At 44.0% G+C, this 14,900-nt stretch overlaps 1 protein-coding gene across 3 annotated transcripts; it reads left to right on the forward strand.

Annotated features, from left to right (window-relative positions):
- Positions 1 to 15: 15 nt before the first annotated feature.
- TIGD7 (tigger transposable element derived 7) lies at positions 16 to 7,777 on the forward strand. Of its 3 annotated transcripts, XM_074381684.1 has the most exons (3): positions 17 to 236; positions 507 to 688; positions 3,143 to 7,777. In XM_074381684.1, exon 3 carries the CDS (start codon positions 4,553 to 4,555, stop codon positions 6,200 to 6,202), a length of 1,650 nt encoding a protein of 549 aa, XP_074237785.1. In that variant the 5' UTR covers positions 17 to 236; positions 507 to 688; positions 3,143 to 4,552; the 3' UTR covers positions 6,203 to 7,777. The 3 variants fall into 3 exon arrangements, with proteins under 3 accessions (XP_003928505.1, XP_074237785.1, XP_039333895.1); XM_003928456.4 differs by lacking the exon at positions 507 to 688 and having other exon boundaries at positions 16 to 236; XM_039477961.2 differs by lacking the exons at positions 17 to 236; positions 507 to 688 and adding an exon at positions 244 to 459.
- Positions 7,778 to 14,900: the final 7,123 nt, after the last annotated feature.

Here is a 14,900-nt window from a genome sequence, read left to right on the forward strand (position 1 = left end):
CCTGGCTGGGGCGTCTGAGCCCGGACTACTTCCCCGCCGGAGAAGCTGCTGCCAGCCCCGGAGGCGGGGAAGGGTTAATGCCACCGAGGCTGCAGACCCGCCGAATCCTAGAGAGGGCCTTGCACCGGCTCGCCAAGTGGTTGTCGCCGTCTCGCGTCCCCGGTGGGGGAAGCTGTAGCGCGGACCCGTCTGTTGCGTGGCTGATGGGCGGTGTCTGGTCACCGGAGCCTCGCCGGGTAAGGGTCGCCGCCCAGCTGCGCGCGCCGCGCCCTTGGCCTTCCGACGGCCCGCCCAGCACTTCTCGAGCTGTCGCTGCGATCGTCGCAGCCTCCTCGAGGAACAGGCATTTTGTCCCGGTCGGGCCACTCGCTAGGTCAGAAACAACCGCCCCCGAGGGTTTCGTACCGTTTTCTAGGTCTCGTGATGCCTTCCTCACAGCTATTTTTTTTTACTTGTGAGGTAGGTTTGAACCTGTAAAATAGCTTTTTTCTATCTCTCCTTGATAGAGAAACGGAGATCTGAAAAGTGACTTGTTGAGGGTCACATACCTCAGTAGTGGCGGCTGCTAACTGGAAATCGCTCTCCTGTTGTCGTATCTTCTGCTTTTTCCACTTTAATATTCCTCCCTGGAAAATGAGAACCTTGTTTTCATCTTGTATCTCAGGCGACGCCTAGCATAGTCACCTGGGTAAGATAGGCATTCCACACGTATTTACTGAATCATAGTTATAAGAATCTGAGTGTTTTGGGTGTTCGGTGATCTCTGAATTGTCCGTTTTTGTAATGTCAGTCTGTACCTGTCGAGGGATTATTTAGTAAGTCCAATATGAGTGATTTCCGAATTACCAGTTTTTTGTGATGTCAGCCTGCAACAGACAAGGGAATATGTATTAAGTGTATGTGTAGCCAGTGTTACAAAGTTGAATATGACGTCTTTGTCTTTAAGGAGTCTATGGAAAGGACTGAGGCAATTTCATGAATATCAATAACACAATGTAAGAATAGGACATAAACTGAATGCTGTGAGAACTCCAAGAAAATCAAAGTTGATTTGGGGTTGGGGAAAATTATAAAAGACCTTAAGGGATTTTGTCCACAGTAGGGAAAGGAGACACATTCCAGGCAGAGGGAAGGGTAAGAGTAAAGACTTTAAAAGCTGGAAACATTAGAGTGTGAGATCTTTAGTATGTTTTTACTGAGTTGGGCTGCATTTACAGGAAGAGTTTTAAAAGTTAGAAAATGAGTTTATGTGTAACTTACACTGGAATCCTTTGAATGGGAATGAAAAGACTGCATTTAAAAAAGTAAATCCTGGAGCACCATACCAGAGTTTTTGACTGAGCTTTTTTCTAGGGCAGTTCATCTAAGGTAAGTTTAAGGTGACAAGGAAGATGAGAGGCCATTACCAGGCCATTGGGCTCTTTTTGCTTTTGGTTGGAATGGTGTGCAACTCCTGTTAGGCATAGATCTTGATCCTTTTCAAATGAGAGAGATAAACCGATTTAATAATGAGCATCTGCCTAAGTCACTTGAATATGTGTCCAAGTAGGTTCCTTTCCATAAAATCTCAGCCAGGTTGGGACTTCATTTCTTTAGAAGTATTGTTCTTAGTCTTTCAGAACCAGTGGACAGTAACGCCCTCAGCATTGAGATTCTCATCATCTCGCCCAATGCTGAATATATCATTAGAATTTATTAAGTTGAATAAGTGAAGTTCTGCTAGCACTGCTAAGCAGTGCCCTTGGACATCATTGGCAGGCCTTGTTCGTAATATAAGGGGTTGATTAAAGGGAGAAAAAAGTGGAAAAGAGATTCATGGGAAGAAGAGGAAGCAAGGCACAAATTGTTAATAGTGAATAAGGGCCACTGATGATTTTCACTGTGGAAGGTTTGCTGCCATAGTGGTTTATCCTTCCCTTGGAGCCCACAAATGTTACTTTAGCCTTTCCTTTTGGTTTCACCTCCCCCAGCTTGGGTACTGTTGTAGAAATGATGACTGTGGTTGGGTGCAGTGGCTCACACCTGTAATCCTGGCACTTTGGGAAGCCTAGGCAGATGGATCACTTGAGGTCAGGAGTTTGAGACCAGCCTGACCAACATGGCGAAACCCTGTCTCTACCAAAAATACAAAAATTAGGCAGCCATGGTGGTGCATGCCTATAATCCCAGCTACTCAGGAGACTGAAGCACAAGAATCATTTGAATCCTGGAAGCAGAGGTTGCAGTGAGATTGTGCTACTGCACTCCAGCCTGGGTGACAGAGCAAGACCCCGTCTCAAAAAAAAAAAAAAAAAAAAAAAAAAAAAAAAAAAAAAATTGTACACAACTGAGAAGCATTGGAAGCAAATACGTAATTCTGAGACACCCACACAACTGTCATAGTGGACTGAATATTTTTGCTAGGTGACTGGCTGAAGTTAATGGTGCTGCTATTGGGTAGCAAGTATTTTTATTTTTCCATTTACAAGTGACAGAGAGAGAAAAACAGATTTATCTCTGAGTTACCACTTACTAATTGCCTTAATTATAGCTGCCTCATTTAGAAAGTTGCTTGATCTTAGCCTGTCATTGGCTCCACACTCTAATTACTACCATATTCTCTTACAATCTTCTCTGTGCTTCATAACCCATAGTTGTCATTTCTTGCAATACGTGTGAGAGGAAAACCAGTGGTCTTACTCTTCTAGGTTCTTAGATAAGAGACTTAAGAGAATCCTGGCTGGGCGCCAGGGGCTCACACTTGTAAACCCAGCACTTTGGGAGGCTGAGGCAGGTGGATCACAAGGTCAGGAGATCGAGACCATCCTGGTCAGCATGGTGAAACCCCGTCTCTGCTAAAAATACAAAAAAATTAGCTGGGTGTGGTGGTAGCGTGCCTGTAGTCCCAACTACTCGGGAGGCTGTGGCAGGAGAATCACCTGAACCCGGGAGGTGGAGATTGCAGTGAGCTGAGATCATGCCACTGCACTCCAGGCTGGCAACAGAAGGAGACTCCATCTCAAAAAAAGAAAAAAAAAGAATTCTATGCAGTTGGGGAATGAATGGGCTGGGCTAGTCAGATTCTGCCCTAAAGAAGAGGAAGAATAACTGAAATACCCAGTCATTTCCCTTATTTTTCTGACATTCTTTTCTTTCTTCATAGCACCTGGAATGGATAAAAGTGGCAGTTTTTATTTCTTCCCATGAGGTTCTGTATCGAATGAGAAACAGGAAGTTAATCTAGACTAGGACATTTCTAAGGACCTGGAATGGCTTTGGGCAGCACCAGGAGGACCTGAAAAGAGTATTTGAGGGCACAGAGAGACAGAAGAGTTGGCCAGCAGAAGGATTTATGAGAAACAATTGATCAGAAACAGTAGCAGAGAAACCTTTTAGATTTCTTCTGTGGAAAAGCTGATTCTTCCTTCAAATTAAGTAAAACACTGAAGAGAAATCAAAGTCTCAAATACGAAAAGTATGTTACTTATAATGGAAATTTAGGAAAACAAAAGGACTGATCTTTAAAGTTTTTTAACTGGTGAAATATTTATAAAACTTTTGGGCTCATCTCTAAGAATTGCTGTGATTCTGACACTTGATAATATCTCAAATATAGAACAGTTTTAGTGAAAAATAGCACTTGAGAATACATCAGATATTCCCAAGAAAGAAGATCTGAGGATGGAAAAGTGCCACTAACAAATAAATCATTTACATATTTATAAATTACTTTGGCAAACACAAGAGACACTCAAGTTAAAGCACGGTGTTCAATAATACTGTATTGAATGCAATGAAAGTTGGCTTTTATTCATACATACAACAGAAACTAGTTTCTTCACTCCAAGATTTTGTACAACTTACTAAATTCCAGCTCTCCATACATCCCAATGTCAGGGTCCTTGTAGCTTGGAGCCCTTATCCAGGTAGCTGAACTGCTGCCCAGTGAACACTATGTACAAAGTACTATGAGGACCATTCTCTTTTCTGGCAGTGAGGTAAAATCAGGTCTTTTTGGAAGGGGAGAAGCCACATGGCATCTCTGCCACACAAAATTACGCTGTCATTGCCTTTGCGTCTTTCACACTCCTTTGTTCTCAAGCATCATTTTGTTATTGAAACTTATCCCACCTACGTCCTTTCTTGTGAGCACATCTTGCTCAATCCCTCCTCTCTTCATATTGTTCCTTTTCCTGTATTGAGTTAGGAAAAGTATGCAGGTATTCCTGTCATTCCTGACCAGGGGTGCTATATCTGTCAAAAGAGAGTAGGAGCAGTACGCATTCTGAAAAATGATCACTCATGGCTTGCAGGAGCAAGAGCCAGACAGGACTTTGGCACTGGAAGCTTTCTGAGTATATAAGACCTCTACCTCTAGACTAGCTCTTCAGTCACAGTTATCTCCTTCAGTCCATTATCCTCCAAGACAATGCCCATGCCTTCTGGGGCTTTGAGCTAAGTTTTGTTTTAAAAAAAAAAGTGGGTTTTTTTTTTTTTTTTTTTTTTAATTTGCCAATTCAGTAAGGCTTTTCCCTTTGTTTTCTCCTGTTGGTTGTTCCAAGTTAAATTCAGTATGAATAAGAGAGGGAAATATACAACACTGAATTTGGAGGAGAAAATGAAGGTTCTAAGTAGAATTGAAGCTGGACGATCACTTAAAAGTGTAATGGATGAATTTGGAATCAGTAAGTCAACATTTTATGACATTAAAAAAAATAAGAAATTAATTCTGGACTTTGTACTGAAGCAGGATATGCCATTAATAGGGGCTGAGAAGAGAAAGAGGACAACTGGAGCCAAATACGGTGACGTAGATGATGCGGTCTACATGTGGTACCAACAGAAACGCTCAGCTGGTGTTCCGGTGAGAGGTGTGGAGCTTCAGGCTGCTGCAGAGAGATTCGCACAGTGTTTTGGGCGAACAGATTTCAAAGCTAGCACTGGTTGGCTTTTTAGATTTCGAAATCGGCATGCAATTGGGAACCGAAAAGTTTGTGGGGAGCAAGTCCTAAGTTCAGTTTCTGAAAATGCTGAGCCATTTCGACAGAAACTGTCCATGATAATTAAAGAGGAGAAACTGTGTCTAGCTCAGCTATACAGTGGGGATGAAACTGACCTCTTTTGGAAGTCAATGCCAGAAAATTCTCAGGCAAGTAGGAAAGATATCTGCCTACCAGGGAAGAAAATAAACAAAGAAAGGTTGTCTGCCCTTTTGTGTGCAAATGCAGACGGAACTCATAAATTAAAGTCAATCATTATTGGAAAATCAAAACTGCCCAAAAGTGTGAAAGAGGACACAAGTACATTGCCTGTGATATATAAACCCAGTAGAGATGTTTGGTTCACCAGAGAATTGTTTTCAGAATGGTTTTTTCAAAACTTTGTTCCTGAGGTCCGGCATTTTCAACTTAATGTTCTAAGATTTCATGAAGAGGACGTCAGGGCATTGTTAATTTTGGACAGTTCCCCAGCTCATCCTTCCTCTGAATCACTAACCAGTGAAGATGGTCGAATAAAGTGTGTGTTCTTTCCCCATAACACTTCAACCTTGATTCAACCAATGAATCAAGGTGTGATCTTGAGCTGCAAACGACTGTATAGATGGAAGCAACTTGAAGAGAGTCTTGTAATATTTGAAGAAAGTGATGATGAGCAAGAGAAAAGAGATAAAGGAGTTTCCAAAATTAAAATCTACAATATAAAAAGTGCAATTTTTAACTGGGCAAAAAGTTGGGAAGAAGTAAAACAAATAACCATAGCAAATGCATGGGAAAATCTTCTCTATAAAAAGGAACCTGAATATGATTTTCAAGGCTTAGAAGATGGGGATTATAGAGAAATTCTTGAAAAATGTGGGGAGTTGGAAACTAAGCTAGATGATGATAGGGTGTGGTTAAATGGAGATGAAGAAAAGGGTTGTCTCCTAAAAACCAATGGTGGAATTACAAAGGAAGTTATTCAAAAAGGAGGAGAAGCTGAGAAGCAGACTGCTGAATTTAAATTATCTTCTGTAAGAGAAAGTTTGGACTACCTTCTTGATTTTGTTGATGCCACACCTGAGTTTCAGAGATTCCATTTCACACTGAAAGAGATGCAACAAGAAATAGTCAAGAAACAGTTTCAGAGTAAAATCCATTCTAGAATTGGTAGCTTTTTGAAACCTAGGCATCATAATATTAAGGACTCCTTCAGTGGGCCTTCAACTTCTGGTTCTAATTATTAGATTTTGTGTTTAATGATTTCTGGGATTATATCATACGAGCCTGCTGTGAATTGTCATGTTTTAGCAACTGACATTATTTTGTATATCAATGCCCATTTATATAAAGGTTATAAAATTTATAGTTTGAAAATAATACATTTGTGTTTCTTTAAATTTATTATTTAAATAAATTTGTGTTTCATAAATTCATTTTTTTAAATTTTACACAAGGATCTGAATAATGACTTATTGTCCCAGATGGTATGTAAGGTGGAATGCCTTTGAGAAAACCATTAGTTTGTAACCATAGCATATAACAAAGAAACTGTGCTGACTAGTTCTAGTTAGATTTAAGATAAGGTTAGATTAAGTTTTCTTTCTTTCTTTTTTTTTTTTTTAAATATATAAAGATGGGGTTTCATCATGATGGCCAGGCTAGTCTTGAACTCCTGACCTCAGGTGATCCACCCACCTCGGCCTCCCAAAGTGCTAGGATTACAGGCATGAGCCACAGCACCCGGCCTGAGTTTTCAATTTAATGGTAAGACACACTTTCTCAATTCTGTTATCACCTATTTAGTGTTTTCGTCTTACTGTGAAAGTAACATGCTGATTATAGGGGATCCATAAGATAAAAACCACTGAATTCTATTGACTAGTGATATCCTCTCAACATTTTGGTGTATACCATACATTTTTTAAATAGGCAGATTACATTCTAAATAAAACCTTATCTCATTGTAGTCTTAACTTATTTTATGGTTTGGTATTAATAATGTTAGCATTTGTTGAGTATATAGGATTGTATATGTGTGTTAGTATTCATAATAACGCCTTCCCTTTTCTTTTTTTTGACATGAAGTCTCGCTCTGTCACTCAGGCTGGAATGCAGTGGTGAGATCGTGGCTCAGTGCAACCTCCGCCTCCCAGGTTCAAGTGATTCTCCTGCCTCAGCCTCCTGAGTAGCTGGGACTACAGGTGCACACCACCATGCCCAGCTAATTTTTGTATTATTATTAGTAGAGATGGGTTTCACCATGTTGGCCAGGATGGTCTTGACCTCCTGACCTCATGATCCGCCCACCTCAGCCTCCCAAAGTGCTTGGATTACAGGCATCAGCCACCAGGCCCAGCCTAATGCTCTTTTCAAATACATAAGGAAATATGTTTAGAGAGATTACATAACTTTACACAGGTCACATAAACTAGTAAATAGCAAAGATGAGACTTAAATTGTATTTAATGCCAAAGCTCAGACTTAATCATGCTGCTGTTTCTGAGAATTTCCCTCATGTCATTAAAATCTCTTCACAAACCTCACATTTAATGTTTTTTTTAACATTCCACCGGGAGATGTAACGTATCAGTTGAACTACCAGGTTAAAGAGAATGAACTTTTGGTCAGGCGCGGTGGCTCAAGCCTGTAATCCCAGCACTTTGGGAGGCCGAGGTGGGTGGATCACGAGGCAAGAGATCGAGACCGTCCTGGTCAACGTGGTGAAACCCCGTCTCTACTAAAAAAAAAAAGTACAAGCCGGGCGCGGTGGCTCAAGCCTATAATCCCAGCACTTTGGGAGGCCGAGGCAGGTGGATCACGAGGTCAAGAGATCGAGACCATCCTGGTCAACATGGTGAAACCCCGTCTCTACTAAAAATACAAAAAATTAGCTGGGCATGGTGGCATGTGCCTGTAATCCCAGCCACTCAGGAGGCTGAGGCAGGAGAATTGCCTGAACCCAGGAGGCGGAGGTTGCGGTGAGCTGAGATCGCGCCATTGCACTCCAGCCTGGGTAACAAGAGTGAAACTCCGCCTCAAAAAAAAAAAAAAAATACAAAAATTAGCTGGGCATGGTGGCGCGTGCCTGTAATCCCAGCTACTCAGGAGGCTGAGGCAGGAGAATTGCCTGAACCCAGGAGGCGGAGGTTGTGGTGAACCGAGATCGCGCCATTGCACTCCAGCCTGGGTAACAAGAGTGAAACTCTGTCTCAAAAAAAAAAAAAAAAAAAAAAAGAGAGAGAATGAACTTTTGAAAAACTATGATACACACTGTTAAATTACTTTTACATTTCTGCCATTAGTTTGAAAGTACTTCTCCCAATGCACCAATCCCAGCATTGAATACTGTTATGCTCAGTTTTGCTAATTTTGTAATCGAAAGGATGGTGTCTTTATGACTGTTCCTATTTAGTATTTAGGTGAGCATTTAAGTTGGTATTTGCAAATAATCCTTGTTTGGATAATTCTTATTGGCTTTTACTGTTTCCTGTCTCATATATTACCTTCAAAAATCTGTTTCTGAGGTGCAGATTCTGTTGCACTGGTCAATATTAGTCAATTATAGTATAAAATTATTGACTAGGCCAGGCGTGGTGGCTCAAGCCTGTAATCCCAGTACTTTGGGAGGCCGAGGTGGGTGGATCACGAGGTCAAGAGATCAAGACCATCCTGATCAACATGGTGAAACCCCGTCTCTACTAAAAATACAAAACATTAGCTGGGCATGGTGGCATGTGCCTGTAATCCCAGCTACTGAGGAGGCTGAGGCAGGAGAATTGCCTGAACCCAGGAGGCGGAGGTTGCGGTGAGCCGAGATCGCGCCATTGCACTCCAGCCTGGGTAACAAGAGAGAAACTCCTTCTCAAAAATAAATAAATAAATAAAATTATTGACTAAATATAGTACTACTGGTGTCTACTCTTGCTCTAGTACCTTGCCATTTTCATTACTGGTTAATGTAAGTTGTAATAAGAAACAAATTCCCACTTTCCATGTTCATAAATATACAAGCTATTCTTACTATTCTAAGTCAACTTCAGCATAAAATTTATTCAGGCCTCCTCCAGACACCAACTCCCTCTGGGAATTTATTCATAATTTAAATAAAATTAACTTGGGAAGAATTTACATTCCTTTTTTCTCCATTCAAATTGTAAGTGCAGTTTTCTTTTCTTTTTTTTTTTTGAGACGGAGTTTCGCTCTTGTTACCCAGGCTGGAGTGCACTTGCGCATCTCGGCTCACCGCAACCTCCTGGGTTCAGGCAATTCTCCTGCCTCAGCCTCCTGAGTAGCTGGGATTACAGGCACGCGCCACCATGCCCAGCTGATTTTTTGTATTTTTAGTAGAGACGGGGTTTCACCGTGTTGACCAGGATGGTCTCGATCTCTTGACCTCGTGATCCACCTGCCTTGGCCTCCCAAAGTGCTGGGATTACAGGCGTGAGCCACCGTGCCCGGCATCTTTTAATGGAGTTCTCATATTTTTTTTATTGTTGTTCCTAGGTAGGTTTGTTGTTGCTTTAAGTGGGAACCTTTTTATTAGTAGTTATTGCTGGTATTTTCACCTTGTATATTCAGTAGTTGTGTGTGTGTGTGTGTTTTTTTTTGTTTGTTTGTTTTTTGTTTTTTTGTCTTAATTTTATTACCCAGAGCTTGTAGTAAAGAAATGTATCAGCATTGCCACTGGGTATCCTTTTTAAATCCAGTTTAGGCTTGATTTGTGCTTTCTTGGTTTATTCAGTCGGCAGCATGGTGGAAAATGAGAGAGCTTTAACATCAAACAGCTTGAGTTGGGGTTGGGTTAGAGCAAGGGTAGTAATTATTCTTTGCTTGATGTTTTGCGTCTTTTCAAAGACCTTCCAAGCCTGGGACAGGATGGATTGTGGAAGTGGAGGAGAACTGCTGTGAGGACTCTGGGTAGCGCTCTAGTTCCTTTTAGTTTGTGTCTTTGCATCAAACGTTATCATTCTTTTTGGTGGCAATAAATTCCTAGAGTGATCGAGAGTCAGCCCAATTTTCAAAAGTACTCATTGATTCTGGAAACTTCCTGTTAACTGTTTCATGTATTAGACAATAAGCATGTTGTTGGAGGTAACGAAGAAAGTGAATGAGAACAAGCCAACATGGGATGTGTAAGGGCCGGAGCCAAAGTGAGCATAGGAAGGGCTTTTGAGAGCACTTGGATAGCAGGGGAGGTGTCTGAGGGGACAGTGTGTGACTTTTAAGCTGGGCTTTAAAGTTGGGGAGCAGGGGCTCAGGCTCTGCGGTGTGCGCGTGCATCTCCCCGGGAAGCTGCAAGGACGTGGACCCTTAGAGGCCAAGAAGAAGCCGGGCGCGGTGGCTCACACCTGTAATCCCAGCACTTTGGGAGGCCGAGGCGGGCGGATGACGAGGTCAAGAGATCGAGACCATCCTAATCAGCATGGTGAAATCCCGTCTCAACTAAAAATACAAAAAGAAAAAAAACTAGCTGGGTGTGGTGGCGCACGCCTGTAATCCCAGCTACTCAGGAGTCTTGAGGCAGGAAAACTGCTTCAACCCCGGAGGTGGAGGTGGAGGTGGGGGTGAGCCAAGATCGCGCCACTGCACTCCAGCCTGCAAGAGGGAAACTCCGTCTAAAAAAAAAAAAAAAAAAAAAGGCCAAGAAAAGCAGGAAAGATAGGTCAAGGCCAATGTCCTTGGGGTACATAATACGATTTTAGACGGGTCTGGGCCCATGTAAATCTTAAGGGCTCCACTTCCTGGATGCCTCGTTCAGGCCTCCTTCACCCTCTGCCTCGACGACTGATGCAGCCTCAGTTTCCCTGCCCTCCCTCCTTTTCTGTCCCCTCTCCATTCTTGCCTGAGCCTGTACCAGAGCGAGCAAACCCAAAAAGAGGAGCCTCGGGCTTTAGACTCTTCGTGGGCCTCCCACTGTTTTAAGAAAGGCCCAGCCCCTGGCGCAGCCCCGCGGAAGTCCTTTTCCCGGCGTCCGCTCGCACGCATCCCAGCGCGGCTCTCCCATCGCGTCGCTAGGCCTTCCGCGCCTCTCGCTAGACCGCGAGGGCCGGCAGGGAGATTTTAGTGGGTGCAGGTGCGCCACCGCCTTGAGTCTGGTAAAGGAAACCCCTGCGGCTGTGCGTGCCGTTCGGAGCCACCCTACAGCGCCAGCCGGCCGGCCAGAGATCTGGGCGGGAACGCAGAAGGAGAGGGGTGGGAACTTGGGAGGGGGCGTGGTCGTGGCCCTAGGGGTTTGGGCACAGGTCCCGCGACTGCCCCGGGAGAAGGATCTGCCAGAGGGGAAGGAAAGGGTGAGATCGGGCGCAGGGACGCCTCCGCCCGCAGGAGCGCAACCGACGCTGAGGGGAGCGGCAGCCTCGAGGCCAGGGGCTGCGGTGGGTGGAGGCTTGTGGGCCCGGCTGGGTGTGAGCTGATGCGGAGCAGAAGGCCGAGTGGCGGGGGCCGCAGAGGCGTCTGCTTTGCCCGGGCCTGAGAAAGGAGTTTCTGGTTCTGCAAATCACTCCTAGGGATAGGAGCTTCTTCGAGAAGCCCAGGCACTCACCTTCGTGCCGGGTGCCTGGACTCCTCCTGGAAGGACCAGGAGAGCCGAACATTCCCTCAAGGGCAGCAGTATCGCGGGAGTAGGGAACTGACATTCCTGGATGGAATGGAGGGCGAGCAATTCTCCACGATGTCCAAAAATATACCTTGGACTTCAGAACGGTACTCCTTAGTGTTTTTCTTTCCCGTTCTCGCTTCCTGGAGAACTATTACTCTTCTTGGAGCAGGTTAGGGATGCTTGAGAGCCACCAGATTTCTGACGAAATCTTTAGACGTTCAAGGTGTCTCTGTAGCTAACTGAGAGCAATATTATTAACTGGAACATCAGAATTTTTTCGTGACCTGAGTTATTTTTCCTCAACCATTTTATCATTGTTGAACTTAACCTAGGTCATTCCCAGTGCCTCTTCACTGTACTGCTCAGGCAAGGTTTAGCTATTCTTATTAAATATGATGGGAAGGAAATATTAACCGCCGTTTCAAGAAGAGAAGTCAATTTTTAATTGGGAGTGCTTGCAAGCTAGACTGAAGAGTAAAATAAAATATTTTAAATAAATTAAATCCATTTTGCTTGAATTCATCTAGCTATTCCTGAGCTCCTGACCCCCAAAGTCTCCTAGTGCTAAGAAATTTGCTATTTGGGCCGGGCGCGGTGGCTCAAGCCTGTAATCCCAGCACTTTGGGAGGCCCAGGCGGGTGGATCACGAGGTCAAGAGATCGAGACCATCCTGGTCAACATGGTGAAACCCCGTCTCTACTAAAAATACAAAAAATTAGCTGGGCATGGTGGCACGTGCCTGTAATCCCAGCCACTCAAGAGGCTGAGGCAGGAGAATTGCCTGAACCCAGGAGGCGGAGGTTGTGGTGAGCTGAGATTGCGCCATTGCACTCCAGCCTGGGTAACAAGAACGAAACTCTGTCTCAAAAAAAAAAAAAAAAAAAAGAAATTTGCTATTTGGTTTTCCTGTAACACACATTAAGACACTATATGACTTAGTTGTTTCAAATGCTTGTGAAACATTTACAAAAAAAGTACCAGCCTTAAAGCAGTAGTGATTTTGCACATTCCAAAATTGTATCAGTTAATAATATAATGAATCTACAGTAAATTCTTCCTTAAAAAGTGCTGAGTCTAAAACCTCAGGTTTCAGATTATGGTGTTGAGACCCATAAGTTCTTTCATTACAGCAATCAAAACTTTTAAAGTGACCTCTGATGGGTTTTTCTGAAAAGAAATTCAATGCTTTTAAAAACACTTCTTCCAGTCTGTGTCCCACCTCTGGCTTTGTCCTCATTGCTCCCCAGCCTGACCCTGCCAGGCCTTTTCACACTTCTTAGATGTGGCACTGGTTCTCGCCCACCAGCCGCCCTGCTGGTCTCCTGTGCTACCTTTGCTAAGGATGTGTGGCTGCTGCTCAGGGTCGTTCCACATCTCCCAAGACCCCTTTGTACCCATCTGGACTTAGAGGCTAGAGGTCCATATTGTCCCAGGGTGAGTCTGTGGGTAACGCCCTGCCATGGGCACTGAGGAAGGAGAACTGTCCAGACCCCAGGCACAATTAGTGCCTGAAGAATATCTTAGTTTATAGTGTTATTATTCAGCTATTTCCTTTATGTAATCCTTTATGTATAATCATTTATTAGTTTATAGAATTAGTGCCTGAAGTATAACTTACTGCTTACATATATCTAGCTTATATAATCATATTTAATACTTATATCTAGCATACTTAGTTCTATATACTCTTTCTATATAATCATATAGGTATTGTAGTCAGAGCTGTACTGACACATTTGGTGATGATTCTTATAATCCTTCTATATAACCATATAGTAGTTTGTAGTATGAGAAATGCCTAGGGCATTCACAGAACAGAAGCAGTACATGGGAAAACAGCCAGGCCAGGACAAGAACCAAAGACCCAGGTGGTGGCGTCCCTGCCTGAAAGGGCATAGGCTGTATGCAGGCTTGGAGCAAGAGCCTCTCCTCCTGATACAGGAGTTGTAGTACCTTGCATCCAGTTCCTGTGGAAAGTCAGCCTCAGGCCTGAGATCCTGGAAATAACCGAGGGAGAAGAATCCCTCTGGTGTGAGCAGTCACAGCAGCTGTACTCACTGTCAGTCTTTTCTTGCTTCTGTGCTAGCTCAAATCATCCTCCCATAAATATCTTAAGAGAAGAGCACAAGTCTGTCAGCTCCCACTGCATTGGCTTACAGTATCCTTCTATTAGAAATCCTTTTAAGTCTCCAGCCCCTAGATAAGAAGTGTTGCGCACGACACCTGTTGCACACAGCCCACCTCCTTGGCTCAGTGACCTAATAGGGGTAGACCTCTTTTCTGTACATGACCCTCTACTACTGCACATGGCATGGCCCCCTACTGTATACGGCCCACCTCTCTGCCCAGGTGACATAATGGGGTGGCCCCCTCACTTGTGACTCACATTATATATGCCCTATTACTAAGCCTATAGATGATGACTTCACTTATGACCCTGCCCCCTGCTTGTACCTAATAAATAGATGCTTCTGGGCATTTAGGGCTCTCACTGACCTCTGCTCACAGATTGCATGGCCCCCCGTGTCCAGCTGCTCTTCACCAGTTCTTCAGTGTCCTTTCTCTTTACTGCTCAGATCCTGCACCTCAACACAGCATAAGGGACACCCCACGACCCTGTGGGGACTTACAGCCCTACATAGTCTCCCTTTGACATAAAAGCCATTCAAACTGTTTTGGCTTCTTTTACAAGAGGCCTAGTGGGCAAAGTATTAATGTAAAAATGTATGAAAAAGCACTAATCTTTTGCAGTGACCTAATTCTCACTCCGATATAAAGATATGGAGACTGGGTAATTTATAAACAAAAGAGGTGTAATTGACTCACAGTTCTGTACGGCTGGCGAGGCCTCAAGAAACTCACAATCATGGCAGAAGGCAAAGGGGAAGCAGGTACCTTCTTCGCAAGAGAGAATGAGCAAGCACGTAAGTGAAGGGGGAACTGCCAGACACTTTTTTTTTTTTTTGAGACGGAGTTTCACTCTTGTTACCCAGGCTGGAGTGCAATGGCGCGATCTCCGCTCACCTCAACCTCCGTCTCCTGGGTTCAGGCAATTCTCCTGCCTCAGCCTCCTGAGTAGCTGGGATTACAGGCACGTGCCACCATGCCCAGCTAATTTTTTGTATTTTTAGTAGAGATGGGGTTTCACCATGTTGACCAGGATGGTCTCGATCTCTTGACCTCGTGATGCACCCGCCTTGGCCTCCCAAAGTGCTGGGATTACAGGCATGAGCCACCGCGCCCAGCCCCAGACACTTTTTAAAACCATCAGCTTGGCTGGGCATGGTGGCTCACGCCTGTAATCTCAGCACTTGGGGAGGCTGAGGTGGGCAGATTACTTGAGC

The sequence above is a fragment of the Saimiri boliviensis genome, chromosome 12 (genome assembly GCF_048565385.1).
Source record: "Saimiri boliviensis isolate mSaiBol1 chromosome 12, mSaiBol1.pri, whole genome shotgun sequence".
NCBI classification, from domain to species: Eukaryota; Metazoa; Chordata; class Mammalia; order Primates; family Cebidae; genus Saimiri; species Saimiri boliviensis.